Raw genomic sequence first — 19,559 nt, forward strand, 5'->3', positions numbered from 1 at the left:
TGTCTCTGATTGGGGATCATATTTAGGTAGCCATTTTCCTAATTTGTGTTGTGGGATCTTGTTTTTGTATAGTTGCCTTGTGCACTGCAATACTGCACGTTTGTTGTATTCTTTGTTGTAAGTTTCACTATTAAAGAATGTGGAACTCTACGCACGCTGCGCCTTGATCCGATCCTTTCAATGAACGTGACAGATTGGTTTACATGCTGTGCATGCTCTGTATTTGATAGCCCCTCTGTCTGTCCCTGCAAAGCCTCTCTCCCAGTGACTGCTGGGTAGGAAATGGTAAACTGGTTTCTAGGTACATCAATTCCCACTAATAACAAGTGTCAGTGTCATATGAAAACACATTGATTTTGTGAACTGACACAGAAAGGTAGAGAGAGAGCACAGCCTAGGGAAGAGGTAGAGAGAGAGAGGGTGAGAGAGAGGGGGGGGACTGGTGGAGAGAGAGGGGGAGGGTGAGAGGGGGAACTGGCAGAGAGAGAGAAGGAGAGAGGGAGGGTGAGAGAGAGAGAGCACAGCCTAGGGAAGAGGTAGAGAGAGAGGGTGAGAGAGAGGGGGACTGGCAGAGAGAGAAGAGTTAGGGAGGGTGAGAGAGAGGGTGGAACTGGCAGAGAGAGACAAGGAGAGAGGGAGGGTGAGAGAGAGCACAACCTAGAGAAGAGGTATAGAGAGAGGGGGGGGACTGGCAGAGAGAGAGAAAGCGAGAGGGAAGTGAGAGAGAGGGGGGAACTGGCAGGGAGAGAGAAGGAGAGAGGGAGGGTGAGAGAGAGGGGGGACCTGGCAGAGAGAGAGAGGCAGAGAGGGAAGGTGAGAGAGAGGGGAAACTGATGGAGAGAGAGAAGGAGAATGTTCTGTTTTCTGTGTGTCTGGTTCAGGAATATATCAAGATGAAAGGTCTGCTCATTCAGCTGTGGTATAGTACTGCTGGAGTTGGATGGTTATGGCAAACATGGGTTGGATGGCAAACATGTTCCTGCATGTCTGATGAGAATTAATCATCTGAGTTTTGTTAGTGTGCATGCATATGTATTTGTGATGGAGACACTGCTTCCCCAATAGCCTTCACATGTAAAAGTGTTGTAGTACTGTCTGGCATGAATGAAGTCTAATGTAGACATACAGTGCATTCGGAAAGTTATCAGACCCCTTGACTTTTTCCACATTTTGTTTCGTGACAGGTTGATGAATGCTCCATCAGTCTTCCAATCCTTTGTAGATGAGATCTTCAGGGACCTGCACGGGCAGGGTGTAGTGGTGTATATAGATGACATTCTGATATACTCTGCTACACGCGCCGAGCATGTGTCCCTGGTGCGCAGGGTGCTTGGTCGTCTGTTGGAGCATGACCTGTACGTCAAGGCTGAGAAATGCCTGTTCTTCCAACAGTCTGTCTCCTTCCTAGGGTACCGCATTTCCACCTCGGGGGTGGAGATGGAGAGTGGCCGCATTTCAGCCGTGCGTAATTGGCCGAGTCCCACCACGGTAAAGGAGGTGCAGCAGTTTCTAGGGTCTGCCAATTACTACCGGACGCTCATCCAGGGTTTTGGTCAGGTAGCGGCTCCCATTACCTCACTGCTGAAGGGGGGACCGGTACGTTTGCAGTGGTCAGCTGAGGCGGACAGGGCTTTTGGTCATCTGAGGGCTCTGTTTACCTCGACTCCCGTGCTGGCCCATCCGGATCCCTCTTTCGCGTTCATAGTGGAGGTGGACACGTCCGAGGCTGGGATAGGAGCCGTGCTCTCTCAGCGCTCGGGTACGCCACCGAAGCTCCGCCCCTGTGCTTTCTTCTCGAGGAAGCTCAGCCCGGCGGAGCGAAACTATGACGTGGGGGACCGGTAGCTGTTGGCTGTCGTCAAGGCTTTGAATGCATTGGCTTGAGGGGGCTAAACACCCTTTTCTCATCTGGACTGACCACCGCAATCTGGAGTACATCCGGGCGGCGAGGAGACTGAACCCTCGCCAGGCAAGGTGGGCCATATTTTTTACCTGTTTTGTTTTCACCCTTTTTTACAGACCAGGTTCCCAGAATGTGAAGGCAGACGCACTGTCCCGGCTGTATGACACAGAGGAGCGGCCCATTGATCCCACCCCCATACTCCCGGCCTCCTGCCTGGTGGCGCCGGTAGTGTGGGAGCTGGACGTGGACATTGAGCAGGCGCTACGTGCAGAGCCCACTCCCCTCCAGTGTCCCGCTGGTCGTCCGTACGTTCCGTCTGCTGTCCGTGACCGGCTGATCTATTGGGCCCACACGTCATCCTCCTCTTGTCATCCAGGCATCGGTCGGACAGTGCGCTGTCTGAGTGGGAAGTACTGTTGGCCCACTTTGGCTAAGGACGTGAGGGTTTATGTTTCCTCCTGCTCGGTGTGCGCCCAGTGTAAGGCTCCTAGGCACCTGCCCAGAGGTAAGCTACATCCCTTACCCGTTCCACAACGGCCTTGGTTGCACCTGTTGGTGGATTTCCTAACCGATCTTACTCCCTCACAGGGTAACACCACGATCCTGGTCGTTGTGGACCATTTTTCTAAGTCCTGCCGTCTCCTCCCTCTGCCCGGTCTCCCTACGGCCCTACAGACTGCAGAGGCCATGTTTACACACGTCTTCCAGCACTACGAGATGCCTGAGGATATAGTGTCTGATCGGGGTCCCCAGTTCACTTCGAGGGTCTGGAGGGCGTTCATGGAACGTCTGGGGGTCTCGATCAGCCTTACCTCGGGTTTTCACCCCAAGAGTAACGGGCAGGTGGAGAGAGTTAACCAGGACGTGGGTAGGTTTCTGAGGTCTTATTGCCAGGACCGGCCGGGGGAGTGGGCGGTGTTTGTGCCCTGGGCAGAGATGGCCCAGAACTCGCTCCTCCACTTCTCCACTAACCTCTCCCCCTTCCAGTGCATACTGGGGTATCAGCCGGTTCTGGCTCCTTGGCATCAGAGTCAGACCGAGGCTTCTGCAGTGGACGACTGGTTCCGGCGTGCGGAGGAGACATGGGACGCCGCCCATGTTCACCTTCAGCGCGCCGTGCAGACCGTCACCGCAGTGAGGTCTGGCTTTCGACTCGAAACTTGCCCCCCCGCCTGCCCTGCCGGAAGCTGGGTCCGCGGTTTGTGGGACCATTTAAAGTCCTGAGGAGACTGAACGAGGTGAGTTACAGGTTACAGCTTCCCCCCGATTACCGTATTAACCCCTCGTTCCATGTGTCTCTCCTCAGGCCGGTCCAGGAGTCTGAGGTGCGGGAGGTTCCTCCGCCCCCTCTGGACATCGAGGGGGCCCCAGCGTACTCCATTCGCTCCATACTGGATTCGAGGCAGCGGGCGAGAGGCCTTCAGTACCTCGTGGACTGGGAGGGGTACGGTCCGGAGGAGAGATGCTGGGTTCCGGTGGAGGACGTGTTGGACCCTTCAATGCTGCGGGAGTTCCACCGTCTCCGTCCGGATCACCCCGCACCTCGCCCTCCGGGTCGTCCCCGAGGCCGGTGTCGGCGTGCTGCTGGAGCCGCGCGTCAAGGGGGGGGGGGGGGGGGGGTACTGTCACGACTTCCGCTGAAGTCGGTTCCTCTCCTTGTTTGGGCGGCGTTCGGCAGTTGACGTCGCCGGTCTTCTAGCCATCGCTGATCCACCTTTCATTTTCCATTTGTTTTGTCTTGTCTTCCTGCACACCTGGTTTACATCTCCTACTAATTAACATGTGTATTTAACCCTCTGTTTCCTCCATGTCTGTGTGGGGTATTGTTTATGGTCAAGGTTGGCACGCTTCCGGCTGGTTTGCGCCGGGTTTTGTTTTACCCGTGCTTTGTGGCAGCCGGTACTTTGTACTTGGGTTTTGTACTTTTGCTGCCTCACTTGTTCTGTGGGCATTTGTTTTGTGACGCGGTTGCGTTCTGTATTATGATTGCCTAGTAAAGTGCTTTGTCCATTCATCTCTGCTCTCCTGCGCCTGACTTCCATGCACCAGCAAAATATTTTTTATTGTGAAACAAACAAGAAATAAGATTAAAAAAACAGAAAACTTGAGCGTGCCTAACTATTCACCCCCCCAAAGTCAATACTTTTTAGAGCCACCTTTTGCAGCAAATACAGCTGCGAGTCTCTTGGGGTATGTCTCTATAAGCTTGGCACATCTAGCCGCTGGGATTTTTTCCCATTCTTCAAGGCAAAACTGCTCCAGCTCCTTCAAGTTGGGTGGGTTCTGCTGGTGTACAGCCATTTTTAAGTCATACCACAGATTCTCAATTGGATTGAGGTCTGGGCTTTGACTAGGCCATTCCAAGACATTTAAATGTTTCCCCTTAAACCACTCGATTGTTGCTTTAGCAGTATGCTTAGGGTCATTGTCCTGCTGGAAGGTGAACCTCCATCCCAGTCTCAAATCTCTGGAACACTGAAACAGGTTTCCCTCAAGAATTTCCCTGTATTTAGAGCCATCCATCATTCCTTCAATTCTGACCAGTTTCCCAGTCCCTGCCGATGAAAAACATCCCCACAGCATGATGCTGCCACCACCATGCTTCACTGTGTGGATGGTGTTCTCGGTGTGATGAGAGGTGTTGGGTTTGTGCCAGACATAACGTTTTCCTTGATGGCCAAAAGCTAAATTTTTGTCTCATCTGACCAGAGTACCTTCTTCCATATGTTTGGGGAGTCTCTCACATGCCTTTCGGCGAACACCAAACGTGTTTGCTTATTTTTTTCTTCAAGCAATGGCTCTTTTCTGGCCACTCTTCCGTAAAGCCCAGCTCTGTGGAGTGTACGGCTTAAAGTGGTCCTAAGTGGTCCTTGCCTGGTCCGTGAGTTTTGGTGGGCGGCCCTCTCATGGCAGGTTTGTTGTGGTGCCATATTCTTTTCATTTTTTATAACGGATTTAATGGTGCTCTGTGGGATGTTCAAAGTTTCAGATATTTTTTTATAACCCAACCCTGATCTGTACTTCTCCACAACTTTGTCCCTCACCTGTTTGAAGAGCTCCTTGGTCTTCATGGTGCCGCTTGCTTGGTGGTGCCACTTGCTTAGTGGTGTTGCAGACTCTGGTGCCTTTCAGAACAGGTCTATATATATTGAGATCATGTGACACTTACATTGCACACAGGGGGACTTTATTTAACTAATGATGTGACTTCTGAAGGTAATTGGTTGCACCAGATCTTATTTAGGGGCTTCATAGAAAAGGGGGTGAATACATATATACGCACCACTTTTCCGTTTTTATTTTATAGAATTTTTTGAAACAAGTTATTTTTTTCAATTCACTTAACCAATTTGGACTATTTTGTGTATGTCCATTACATGACATCCAAATAAAAATCCTTTTAAATTACAGGTTGTAATGCAATAAAAATAATGCAGCATCGTGACTCAGCTTTCTAGACTGTTGTACAACCTTATCTTGCCTGTGGAAAATACTGTACAAATGCATTATGTTTCAGCTACTGTATACAGGGTTTTGCCTTGCTTTGCTGAGTACTCTCACTCAACCATATATCAATGTGTAATTGACCACCAACTTAAAATCCTTCTATATCTACTGTACATGTATTGTATGTGTCATAGGTTAAATATATATTCTACCACCTCCAGAAGGATACAATGCTATGTGCTGTAGAGAAGAGATTGAGAGCCTTGGCCTACAATAATGGCAGCAGTGGGATGGATGCCAAGCTGTCACACAGTTGGATGACATATCTGTATACTTCCCATTATTTCTTTATACAGAGAGGGCCTCTGGGATTAGAATGTGAATGTGTATGTGTGAGAGGGAGAGAGAGAGGGGGGGGGGGGGGGGTGGAAAGTGTTTGTGTGTGTTATTGAGCTAATGGAGGGTCTTGGGCTGTGTAAGGGAGCCCCTCCCTCTGGGCAGAGCAGATCATTTAATTAATGTCAGCCTCCTCGTCCTCCCTCCTTCCCTCTCTCCCTGCCTCTCACTCATCCTCCCTTCTTCCCAAGTGACTCATCTGCATAGTTCTGCTCTTGACACTCATCCCCATCCTCTGAATTCATCCACAATATAGAGCTGTCCAACATCCAACATCATTTATTAATACATCGATTAATTTGTTTGTTTGTTTGTTCCTTTTTTTGTTTGTTTGTGTGTTTGTTACACGTTCATACATAGAGAAAATGGCCTCATCTCCCCATAACATTCCTCTCACACTCTCTGAGCTTTTAAAGTTTATGGATAACAGCTATTTGTAGGGTTATTGTTATTTATGTTGATATAATGACTTTACCCAAAGTGAAGCCTGCTTCAGCCAGCCTGTCATTGTGTATTTTATTAAAAGCAGAAGCAGTCTGGTACCAAGGCTAGCTACCTGAAGATTCACAAAATAAATCTTCTGGTTGATAAGCTTTATCTGACCATTGCTCTCTGTTCAGCCCAGTTCGAAGGAATTCACCAAACTGTAATGATAGTAAGCACATATGGTTCTGAATACATTTACAACGTTTGGTTCATTCCTGAATCCTTAGCAGTGCCAGGTTGACAGTAACTAAATTAGGCTATCTATTCTACAGGTGGTATAGCTTTATCTGACCTCTGCTCTGTGTTTTCTACAGGTGGTATAGCTTTATCTGACCTCTGCTCTCTGTGTTTTCTACAGGTGGTATAGCTTTATCTGACCTCTGCTCTCTGTGTTTTCTACAGGTGGTATAGCTTTATCTGACCTCTGCTCTGTGTTTTCTACAGGTGGTATAGCTTTATCTGACCTCTGCTCTCTGTGTTTTCTACAGGTGGTATAGCAGGGGGTATAGAGATCTGTATCACCTTCCCTACAGAGTATGTGAAGACTCAGCTACAACTGGACGAGAAGGCCAACCCTCCCAAATACAGGGGCATCGGTGAGTTTCTGACTGTATGTTTGGGTGTTTGTGTGTGTGTGTGTGTCCTCCCACCCTACAACACACAACACATACAGTCTTGGTCAAAAGTTTTGAGAATGACACAAATATTAATTTTCACAAAGTCTGCTGCCTCAGTGTTTTTAGATAGTTTTGTCAGATGTTACTATGGAATACTGAAGTATAATTACAAGCATTTCATAAGTGTCAAAGGCTTTTATTGACAATTACATGAAGTTGATGCAAAGAGTCAATATTTGTAGTGTTGACCCTTCTTTTTCAAGACCTCTGCAATCCGCCTTGGCATGCTGTCAATTAACTTCTGGGCCACATCCTGACTGATGGCAGCCCATTCTTGCATAATCAATGCTTGGAGTTTGTCAGAATTTGTGGGTTTTTGTTTGTCCACCTGCCTCTTGAGGATTGACCACAAGTTCTCAATGGGTTTAAGGTCTGGGGAGTTTCCTGGCCATGGACCCAAAATATCGATGTTTTGTTCCCCGAGCCACTTAGTTATCACTTTTGCGTAATGGCAAGGTGCTCCATCGTGCTGGAAAAGGCATTGTTCGTCACCAAACTGTTCCTGGATGGTTGGGAGAAGTTGCTCTCGGAGGATGTGTTGGTACCATTCTTTATTCATGGCTGTGTTCTTATGCAAAATTGTGAGTGAGCCCACTCCCTTGGCTGAGAAGCAACCCCACACATGAATGGTCTCAGGATGCTTTACTGTTGGCATGACACAGGACTGATGGTAGCCATGGCGTGCAGATGCACTCACACCTGCCTGCTGCCATTCCTGAGCAAGCTCTGTACTGGTGGTGCCCTGATCCCGCAGCTGAATCAACTTTAGGAGGCGGTCCTGGCGCTTGCTGGACTTTCTTGGGGGCCCTGAAGCCTTCTTCACAACAATTGAACCACTCTCCTTGAAGTTCTTGATGATCCGATAAATGGTTGATTTAGGTGCAATCTTACTGGCAGCAATATCCTTGCCTGTGAAGCCCTTTATGTGCAAAGCAATGATGACAGCACGTTTTTCCTTGCAGGTAACCATGGTTGACAGAGGAAGAACAATGATTCCAAGCACCACCCTCCTTTTGAAGCTTCCAGTCTGTTATTCGAACTCAATCAGCATGACAGAGTGATCTCCAGCCTTGTCCTCGTCAACACTCACAACTGTGTTAACGAGAGAATCACTGACATGATGTCAGCTGGTCCTTTTGTGGCAGGGCTGAAATGCAGTGGAAATGTTTTTTGGGGATTCAGTTCATTTGCATGGCAAAGAGGGACTTTGCAATTAATTGCAATTCATCTGATCACTCTTCATAACATCCTGGAGTATATGCAAATTGCCACCATACAAACTGAGGCAGCAGACTTTGTGAAAATTAATATTTGTGTCATTCTCAAAACTTTTGGCCACGACTGTACAGTGCATTCGGAAAGTATTCAGACCCCTTGACTTTTTCCACATTTTGTTACGTTACAGCCTTATTCTAAAATTGATTAAATCGTTTTTTGTGTGTGAGTTCCTCATCAATCGACACACAATACCTCATAATGACAAAGTGAAAACAGGTTTTTAGAATTCTAAAATGTATTAAAAATAAAAACAGATACCTTATTTACATAAGTATTCAGACCCTTTGCTATGAAACTCAAAATGAAGCTCAGGTGCATCTTGTTTCCATTGATCGTCCTTGAGATGTTTCTACAACTTGATTGGAGTCCACCTGTGGGAAATTCAATTGATTGGACATGATTTGGAAAGACACACCCCTTGTCTATATAAGGTCCCACAGTTGACAGTGCATTTCAGAGCAAAAACCAAGCCATGAGGTCGAAGGAATTCTCCGTAGTGCTCCGAGACAGGATTGTGTCGAGGCACAGATCTGGGGAAGGGTACCAAAACATTTCTGCAGCATTGAAGGTCTCCAAGAAAACAGTGACCTCCATCATTGTTAAATGGAAGAAGTTTGGAACCACCAAGACTCTTCCTAGAGCTGGCCGCCCGGCCAAACTGAGCAATTGGGGGAGAAGGGCCTTGGTCAGGGAGGTGACCAAGAACCCGATGGAAACCTGGCACCATCCCTACGGTGAAGCATGGTGGTGGCAGCATCATGCCGTGTGGATGTTTTTCAGCGGCAGGGACTGGGAGACTAGTCACGATCGAGGGAAAGGTGAACGGAGCAAAGTACAGAGATATCCTTGATGAAAACCTGCTCCAGAGCACTCAGGACCTCAGACTGGGGTGAAGGTCTACTTTCCAACAGAACAACGACCTTAAGCACACAGCCAAGACAACGCAGCAGTGGCTTCAGGACAAGTCTCTGAATGTCCTTGAGTGGCCCAGCCAGACGCTGGACTTGAACTCGATCAAACATCTCTGGAGAGACCTGAAAGCAGCTGTGCAGCGATGCTCCCCATCCAACCTGACAGAGCTTGAGAGGATCTGCAGAGAAGAATGGGAGAAACCCTAAATACAGGTGTGCCATGCTTGTACCGTCATACCCAAGAAGACTCGAGGCTGTAATTGCTGGCAAAGGTGCTTCAACAAAGTACTGAGTAAATGGTCTGAATACTTATATAAATGTTATATTTCCGTTTTTTTTGTAATACATTTGCAAAGATGTCTAAACAGTTTTTGCTTTGTCATTATGGGGTTTTGTTGTAGATTGGTGAGGGAAAAAAACTATGTAAGCAATTTTAGAATTAGGCTATAACGTAACAAAATGTAGAAAAAGTCAAGGGTTCTGAATACTTTCTGAATGCAGTCTATACAAAGATCCCTGATACATACAAAGTCATCCCCCACCCCCACTTCGGTCAATCAGATCACGTCTTTCTGTTCCTACTCTCCGCCTACAAGCAGCAATTCAATAGGGAGCCACCAACACAGAGAATAGTGGACAGGGGCAGACTCAATGCTGCAGGACTGTTTTGAGAATACTAATTGGAATATGTTCAAAGATTCATCCATCCAGGACTCATCCATCAACATTGAAGAATATATATCGTTAGTCAAATCGAATCAAATCAGATTTTATTAGTCACACGCGCCGAATACAGCAGGTGTAGACCTTACAGTGAAATGCTTACTTACGAGCCCCTAACCAACAGTGCAGTTAAAAAAAATATGGATAAGAATAAGAGATAAAAGTAACAAGTAATTAAAGAGCAGCAGTAAAAAAATAACAATCTATACAGGGGGGTGCAGGTACAGAGTCAATGTGCGGGGGCACCGGTTAGTTGAGGTAATATGTACATGTAAGTAGAGTTATAAAAGTGCCTATGCATAGATGACAACAGAGAGTAGCAGTGGTGTGGAGAGGGGAGGGGGGGCAATGCAAATAGTCTGGGTAGCCATTTGACTAGATGTTCAGGAGTCTTATGGCTTGGGGGTAGAAGCTATTCAGAAGCCTCTTGGACCTTGACTTGGTGCTCCGGTACCGCTTGCCGTGCGGTAGCAGAAAGAACAGTCCATGACTAGGGTGGCTGGAGGCTTTGACAATTTTTAGTGCCTTTCTCTGACACCGCCTGGTATAGAGGTCCTGGATGGCAGGAAACTTGGCCCCAGTGATATACTGGGCCGTTCGCACTACCCTCTGTAGCATCTTGTGGTCGGAGGCCGAGCAGTTGCCATACCAGGCAGTGATGCAACCAGTCAGGATGCTCTCGATGGTGCGAGAGGATCTGAGGACGCATGCCAACTTTTTTCAGTCTCCTGAGGGGGAATAGGTTTTGTTGTGCCCTCTTCACGACTGTCTTGGTGTGCTTGGACCATGTTAGTTTGTTGGTGATGTGGACACCAAGGAGCTTGAAGCTCTCAACCTGCTCCACTGCAGCCCCGTCGATGAGAATGGGGGCGTGCTCAGCTTCATTCTCCTAATGAAGTCACAGGCTTCATTAGGAAATGTGTTGATGATGTTGTACCCACAATAACAGTCCGGACATACCCCAACCAAAAACCCTGGATGAACAGAGATATCTGTACCATGCTGAGAGGCCGTACTGCAGCATTCTATGTCAGCAGAACAAACCCTGATGTCTCGTACCTGCTTGTGTATAAGGAAGGCTCTCGCTGCTCCGGATGAAACAAGGTGCTCTCACTCTCCAAGGCTGACGTGAGGAAAACTCTCAAAAGAGTGAATACTCACAAAGCCGCAGGCCTTGGCCGTGTCCTCAGAGTGTGTGCTGACCAGCTGGCCGTAACACATCTGGACAAGAGGAACACCGATGTGAGAATTATGTTAATTGACTACAGTTCAGGATTCAACACTATTGTTTCCTCCAAGCTCGACACCAAACTCAGAGCCCTGGGTCTGGACACCACCCTCTGCAACAGGATCCTGGACTTCCTGATGGCCAGACCACCGGCTGTGAGGATTAGCAACAACACCTCCTCCCCACTGATTCTTAACACAGGGCCCCCCAGGGGTGTGTCCTCAGACCTGTTCACCCACGACTGCGTGGCTTTGCAAGACATCAACTCCATCATCAAGTTTACTGACGACACCACGGTTGTAGGTCTATAACTAACATCAACCAGTCAGCCTATAAGGAGTATGTAAGTGAACTGGCATTGTGGTGCCAGGACAACAACCTCTCCCTCAATGTCAGCAAAAGAAAGGAGTTGATTGTTGACTTCAGGAAGCAGAGGAGAGAACATTGTCATGACGCTGCCTGCTTGGGTATTGCAAACCCCATCCCCCTCTCCCTGCCTCTCCCTTTCCTCCTTCAACCCATGCTGTGATCACAGAGAGACGTCGTAAATTCCTGAGAATCTCCTCATGGCTAAACAGTATTAGAGAGAGGGTAAACTTTCAGGACAAAGAGGTTTCTTCCACCTCACAGAACTTGAGGTACGAAGAGATTTCATGTTCCGGAAAAAGTATTAAAGATCGGTGGAGAGTCCAGTTATTAACATGCCCGTTTGTCCCCATGTGGGAAACTCATGAGACACGGGATGGCTACATTACCATACCGCTGTTTATATAATAACCTCAGATATGAGGTTTACATCTGTTTGTTGTATAAAATGAATGAGTGAGTATGATACTGTTTGTATAATTATGTAATATGATTTTGGACTGTTTAATGAAGAAAAATACAAATCCCTTTTTGATTTGAACTAAACCCGAGGACCCGCCCCTGAGCCAGTTGGGTCAGACATCCAAGGACAGCCCCTTCCTGCTATCTGAATAAAAGCCAACTCTGAGAAATTACCATGAGACCATGTTTCTCTCAATGGGGAGAACGAAGGTTAAGTACCATTGCTGAATCTTTAACCATACCACGTGGTTAAACTCTTAGACGAATAAGAACAAGTCGTTGATATTGACTACTAGTCTGCAGCTAGGAATTCGGTATCATTGAACGCGAAGAAAGACAACCGCCGAAACATCCATTCTATAACGAATTCACTCGGAACTATCCACAATAGCCAAGACAGAGACCGACGAATCTCCAACAGAAACTAACTTTCCTCCAGCGATCAAGACGACACAATGAGCGTAAATATATATATATTGATTGCAATTGTTCCCGAATGAGTGAGCGTTCATGTGTAAAGGATTAGCATGTCAATTGTTATAATTATGAACTCTGTAGTGAATTCTTAGTCGAACGCAATTTTCCCTTTTGTCTAACAAGCCGCCATGCCGGTTCAGCCACTAGGGCATATTTCTCCCATTTCATGTAACCAATTTTAAGTTTGTTTGTTTGTTTATGCATTTCTGTGAATTAATTAGTTAGTAATAAATAAATGATTTAAGACAATTGATGTATGGATGACTCATAGTGAAGACTGGGTTCGTGCAGATACCCAACAATTTACGACGTTTGGAATGAGACTAACGTGAGGTAAAATAAATAAATCATTAATCAGAAGACTATTGATCAGATATGAAAATATCTGAAAGGTTATATTGGGAAATTATAACTTTGTAATCTGACTACTTTCCCTGTTATTTCATAGTTTTGATGTCTTCACTATTATTCTACAATGTAGATAATAGTAAAACTAAAGAAAAGCCCTTGAATGAGTAGGTGTCTCCTAACTTTTGACTGGTACTGTATATATACATTTTTTAAATCCAGTCTGATAAACACTCCAAACAGCCTACCGTACCGTTCGGAGGCGTCCCCATGGTCCTAAAGCACACGGTTGTCTCATTTTGTATCACATTCCACTAATACAACTGGGGGAACAGAAATGCAATTTCAGAATGTGGGTCCCCTCCGTCCCTAGTGAATGTTGCGCCCCTGCATACGACTAATAAAACTTGAAACAACAATCCCAACCATACCCTAACACTAACCCTAACCCTTACCCTAACCCTAACCCTAACCCTAACCCTTACCCTAACCCTAACACTAACACTAACCCTTACCCTAACCCTAACCCTAACCCTAACCCTAACCCTTACCCTAACCCTTACCCCACCCATCTCCTTTAATACATCTACACCTTTTCTCCCCCAATGCATCTAACCCTCAAAAGATACAAGGTCGTCATTGTGTTTACCAAACCAATCAACCTTCATCTCTTTCTCTCTCTCTCTCTCTTGCGTGCGCTTTCTCTCTTTCTCTCTTTCTCTCTCTCTCTCTCTCTCTTGCGTGCGCTTTCTCTCTTTCTCTCTCTCTCTCTCTTGCGTGCGCTTTCTCTCTTTCTCTCTTTCTCTCTCTCTCTCTCTTGCGTGCGCTTTCTCTCTTTCTCTCTTTCTCTTTCTCTCTCTCTTGCGTGCGCTTTCTCTCTTTCTCTTTCTCTCTCTCTCTCTCTTGCGTGCGCTTTCTCTCTTTCTCTCTCTCTCTCTCTCTCTCTTGCGTGCGCTTTCTCTCTTTCTCTCTCTCTCTCTCTTGCGTGCTCTTTCTCTCTTTCTCTCTCTCTCTCTCTTGCGTGCGCTTTCTCTCTTTCTCTCTTTCTCTCTCTCTTGCGTGCGCTTTCTCTCTTTCTCTCTCTCTCTCTCTCTCTTGCGTGCGCTTTCTCTCTTTCTCTCTCTCTCTTGCGTGCGCTTTCTCTCTTTCTCTCTCTCTCTCTCTTGCGTGCGCTTTCTCTCTTTCTCTCTTTCTCTCTCTCTCTCTCTTGCGTGCGCTTTCTCTCTTTCTCTCTCTCTCTCTCTCTCTCTCTCTGGCCCTCTCAGGATCTAATGATCAAATTACCTATCATCCTCAGGTGCATTAGTGATTCTGGCAGGCTGTCCACTGTGCTTGTTTGTATGACTGTTAACAGGCGCACACACACACACACACACACACACACACACACACACACACACACACACACACACACACACACACACACACACACACACACACACACACACACACACACACACACACACACACACACACACACACACACACACACACACACACATACACACACACACACACACAGTGTCAGTCTGGTTTCTCTTGGCTGGAGCTCTGAGGATCTGAGACCATCTTAATGAGCCCTGCAGACAGATGTCTCTGTCTCATACTAGCTAGCTATGCTTACCAAGGAGTTTTCATACTGTTGTGTCTTTCCATGTGTATGAATATGTGATTTTAATGCTCTCTGTGTGTCTATAGCTGGTTGTATGTTCATTTTAGGTTGTGTGTTAATTGTGTCTGTGTAGGTGATTGTGTGAAGCAGACAGTACATGGTCATGGGGTGAGGGGACTGTATAGAGGACTCAGCTCACTCCTCTACGGATCCATACCCAAATCAGCTGTCAGGTATGTAGAAGGCACCTAACCCCACACAAACACATGCACACTCACTCACATACCCACAATGCATAGCTCAAATGTCACGCTGGTCTCTGTAGTGTGGCAGAAGGAACGTCTTAGACTGGGGCATTTATCATCTTTCTCTGTATGTGTGTCTTAAAGGGCAGAGCCTGTCTGTAGACTGGATAGAGCTGCCACTCAGTGTCTCAGTGGAGATACAGAGAGGAAAACCTGTGGATGTGTGTGTGTTTGTGTGTGTGTATCAGTGTGTGTCAGTCAGTCAGATAGGGGAGGGGGACATTAGGCAAACAGGGCATAGAGGTGGACAGGGCAACAAGAGTAGGCCACACCATCTGTCTACACTCCAGGTCTGACAGCAGTGTGTGTGTGTGTGTATGTGTAGGGGGGGGGGGGTATTTTTCATCTTCTGTCTTCTCCCCACCTCTCCCTCGTTTCCCTCTTTCCCTCCTTCCCCTACCAATCCATCCTTTTCTCCCCTTTCCTACCATCTCCCGCATTCCATTAGCTGATTGCCTTTATGTACTGTGTGTGCGTGGGGGGGGGGGGGGGGGGCTGAAAGAGGCCATGGGCTTTAATGTAGAGAGACTGATCTTTTTCATCCACCCACCTAACTCCACCTGCCTCCCCTCCCCTCCTCATCCTCTTTCCCATCGTTTCATCCCCATACACCCCCCCCCCCCGTTCTCCATGTACCTGCATCCTCCTTCCTGCCCCCCATCTCTTGGCAAAGAGCGATTGACCTTGCAGATAGAGCCCTGATGGGGTTTAGGAGACTCTCCATGGTCTCTGTGACAACCAAAGTGCCTCTGACTTGGTAGTTCTTGTCCATTTAGTCATTTTAATGTGCTAATCTCACCTAACTCCACCTGCCTCCCCTCCCCTCCTCATCCTCTTTCCCATCGTTTCATCCCCATACACCCCCCCCTCCCGTTCTCCATGTACCTGCATCCTCCTTCCTGCCCCCCATCTCTTGGCAAAGAGCGATTGACCTTGCAGATAGAGCCCTGATGGGGTTTAGGAGACTCTCCATGGTCTCTGTGACAACCAAAGTGCCTCTGACTTGGTAGTTCTTGTCCATTTAGTCATTTTAATGTGCTAATCTAAAGTTTAGTTCAAAAAAGTATTTTGCCACTTCCTTGTAGTCCAAGTAAGGTGGATGGGAGAGAGTGAGAGAAAGAGAGAGACCAAGAGAGAGGGAGAGAAATAGAAAGAGAGAGGGAGAAGAGAGACACCTGTTTTGAAATTCCTTTCAAGGTATAAAGGTATCATTGTCTTCTGTTTGCCAGTCAGAGTGTGTGTGTTCCTGCACGGTGGAGAGAGTATGTGAGTCGTGAAGCGGCTGTCACTCAAACAAACAAACATGAATAGAGACAGATAAACATATGCAGAATTTTAAAGAACAAAGAAATATGAGGTGAAAAAAAGAGAAAGAAAGATAGTCAGAGCAAAAGGAGGGGTAGAGGGAGAAAAGATGAGGAAATAGAACAGCGAAACAAACCCAGAGATAGAGACAGATCGTCAATGTCTGAGACAGACATGAAGACATCGCTCAGACTAGACACTCTCGGGTGAAAGGGCAGAGGCACAAGAACTCTAGCCTTGTGAAACCAACCTGATCTTGCAGTAGTTCACATTCTGTGAGTGTACTGCTTTAACAGGCTACATGAATACAAACTGTTAATCAACACTAAGTGGCAAAGTGTCTTTCTTCCCCCTCTCCTCCTCCTCCTATCTTCCACCATGTTCAGTTTGTCCCTGCTATCACCACAATCCAATTCCTGCTATAAATAACCTTCCCAGTGAAGGACTCTATGGAACAGCATCTCCTAACTGATTACTTGATTACTCTCTCTCTCTCTCTCTCTCTCTCTCTCTCTCTCTCTCTCTCTCTCTCTCTCTCTCTCTCTCTCTCTCTCTCTCTCTCTCTCTCACTCTCACTCTCACTCACTCTCTCTCACTCACACACACACACAAAAGCTAGTACTTTTCTAAAATGTCTTATTGAAAAACTCAAATTGAAAATAAAGGCATGCAAAGGCAAAGTGGTAATTTATTGGTCCTTGGGGTAATCACGCACGCACGCACGCACGCACACACACACACACACACACTTACTTCCTGAGGTGAAACGGAACTCTCAACTCACTTCCATGGTTGCAGTTGCTGGGCATCCGTTGCTTGCTGAGGCATCAGACTTTATTGCAACATTTTTTAACATGGAAGTGCCTTGTGCTGGGTAGTAAAAAAAATCGAGTTCACTAGCAGTTTGTTTCACTTCACCTGGGCATCGAAGGAAGCCATTTGCCTCTTGCCTTGAGGTGTATCTATGTATCCACTTCCATAGGACTGAGGCAAGACTTCGACTGTGATTACTAAGCAGTTCTGTACTATGGGTTCAGAGAGGAAACTGGTGTGAAATTCTGCTCATCGGTAGTTTAACTGATTAAACCCAAAATGGCTTCCTCTAAGGTGTCCAGTGGGGTTCGAACTCTTTGAAGACTTTTCATTGTTTCTGTAGCTCATCCAGAGATATCAGTAACTCTGACCTTCCTCATCTTCACAGTTATACAGTATCAGTTTCTGTGTTTTACTGTCACCTAGGTAACAAGCTCAGCCACTCAGCTGAAGAGGAGGCAGGCTAGAGGGAGATTCTATTGAGAGTCTAATGAGATTCTAATATGATTCTAAAACATTTTAGATTTAGGTTCTAGTCTGATATTCTTAGAGATAGACTAATGTTAACATTCAAGCCTAACTCCTCTTCCTGATATCACTGTACCACACTCAAACCTGAGCATCAGCTCTGCTTGTTATTAATGACTCTAACTCAGAAGAACCACATTGATTGAACTGGTCAAACGGACTGGAATGGACTGTATATTAACCTGTTCTCTCTCTCCATCTCTCTTTTCTCTCCCCCCCTCCCTCAGGTTTGGTGTGTTTGAGTATCTCAGTAACCATGCCCGTGACGAGGCAGGGAAGTTGAACAGCACCAGGGGTCTGCTATGTGGGCTGGGGGCTGGAGTCATGGAGGCTGTAGTCATAGTCTGCCCCATGGAGACTGTCAAGGTACGTCTGAGACAGAGCATCTATCTACCCCCCTCTCATCTTTCTGTCTCTCTCTCCTCCTCCTCTCCTATTCCTGTCTATCTCCCCTATACCCCCTCCTCTTCCTGTCGCTCTCCTTCTCCTCCTCCTCCTCTCCTCTTCCTGTCTCTCTCCCCTTCCTCTCCTCTATACCCCTCTCCCTGTCTCTCTCCTCCTCCCTTTCTCTCCTCCATGCCCACCTCTCTATCTTCCACTCCTCTCCTCTCAGATTCAGTGTCACTGACATCCCCTACCCACTGATCTGAGGTCAGATTGGCTGTTCAGCTGATGATAATAATATTTAATAATCATTTGGTGGGTGCTTATATTTTTCCTATTTCACACATGTGAATTGGAGATGTGTTTTTTTTGCATATCCCACTCTCCCTGAGACACCCTCAGAGATTGAGGTCACGGCCAGGGTCTGACATTATCAGCGGCGACCCTGGAGAAATGTGGGTTAAGTGCCTTGCTCAAGGGCACATCGACATATTTTCACCTTGTCAGCTTGGGGATTTGAACTAGCGACCCATGGTTACTGGCCCAACACTCTAACCGCTAGGCTATCTGTTTTAGATGTGGAGATGGGTAGAAAGAGCTGATCCCAAATCAGTCTCTAGATTTGTTAACTGTCTAATCCAACAGCTGTATGAGGGTGAGTTGACCCGATCCTTCAAGGAGTGTACTCTTTGATATTCTCTGAAGTAAAGCCCAAGGCTGTCTTGTCTGCTCTGTGCTCTGAGAAACTGATAATAAAATAATAAGGAACAATGTGAAAAAGTGATAATGCTATTTTCCTGGAGCAGGCGTGGGATTGTTAATAAAAGTGTGTGTGTGTGTGTGTTTGGCGATCACACTGTCCCTGTGTTCTTTCTCAAGGTTAAGTTCATCCACGACCAGTCTTCAGTCAACCCCAAATACAGAGGCTTCTACCATGGAGTCAGGGAGATCATCAGAACCCAAGGTAAGAAAGGTGTAGGGGGAGGTTAACCATAGACACTGATCTAAGATCACTTTTGCATTTCTCCATGGTAAGGTTAGGGTTTAGGGAGGGTAATCTGGTCCTACCACCCTAAACTGGAGCGGTCAACAAAGGCCTTACATGTGGATTCACACTGACATCCACTGTTTAAAGAGGGTAATGCATATGCTGCTACTACATCCAGTGATGCTAACTGCTGCTGTCTGTTTTTGTCCCCAAGGTATTAGGGGGACCTACCAGGGCCTGACAGCCACCGTTCTGAAGCAGGGCTCCAACCAAGCCATCCGATTCTACGTCATGACCTCCCTCAGGAACTGGTACAAAGGTATGAGACTTCAAAGTTGCGTGCCAGATGATATCCTGTTCCCTATATAGGGCTTTGGTCAAAAGCACCCTGAGCCATCATCATCAGGAAGCTTGAGTACAGATCTACACCACACAGAAAATGCTGACCTCTAGTGGTCAAATGTAAAAAGGTACTCTCTTTGACAAGTGTCAAAAGAGAGTACGTCACTTGGGTGATTGTTAAACAGCATTCTGTCTGTGTCTCCTTTTCCCAGGGGATAACCCCAATAAGGCTATTAACCCCGTGGTGACGGGAACGTTTGGAGCCATTGCAGGAGCAGCCAGTGTGTTTGGGAACACCCCACTGGATGTCATCAAGACCAGGATGCAGGTACAGCATAGGGTAACATCTATGGGCACTTGTTTAGATCTAAAAGGATTGAATGTGTTAAAAATATATGTATGACTTAACTCCATCTCTGTCTAAGGGAATAACCCTGTTTTTTTCTTTCTAAGGGTCTGGAGGCTCATAAGTATAAGAGTACACTGGACTGTGCCGTCAAGATCATGAGACACGAGGGTGTACGAGCGTAAGTGCACCACTATACTCTTCTATACAATCAAACTTTATTCATGACACCCT

At 46.7% G+C, this 19,559-nt stretch overlaps 1 protein-coding gene across 2 annotated transcripts in view; it reads left to right on the forward strand.

Moving 5' to 3' along the window:
- LOC139545917 (tricarboxylate transport protein B, mitochondrial-like) overlaps positions 1-19,559 on the forward strand; it is a 38,476-nt gene that overhangs the window by 13,693 nt on the left and 5,224 nt on the right. For both annotated transcript variants that reach the window (XR_011669152.1, XM_071354144.1), the window contains exons 2-8: positions 6,721-6,828; positions 14,448-14,547; positions 17,493-17,631; positions 18,529-18,613; positions 18,852-18,956; positions 19,192-19,307; positions 19,433-19,506. Coding sequence is in view for 1 of the 2 variants with exons in the window: in XM_071354144.1 (XP_071210245.1) it covers positions 6,721-6,828; positions 14,448-14,547; positions 17,493-17,631; positions 18,529-18,613; positions 18,852-18,956; positions 19,192-19,307; positions 19,433-19,506 (727 nt within the window). In the remaining variant the exon portion in view is untranslated. The remainder of the gene's footprint in view (positions 1-6,720; positions 6,829-14,447; positions 14,548-17,492; positions 17,632-18,528; positions 18,614-18,851; positions 18,957-19,191; positions 19,308-19,432; positions 19,507-19,559) is intronic.

Source organism: Salvelinus alpinus, chromosome 19 (assembly GCF_045679555.1).
Source record: "Salvelinus alpinus chromosome 19, SLU_Salpinus.1, whole genome shotgun sequence".
Taxonomy (NCBI): Eukaryota; Metazoa; Chordata; class Actinopteri; order Salmoniformes; family Salmonidae; genus Salvelinus; species Salvelinus alpinus.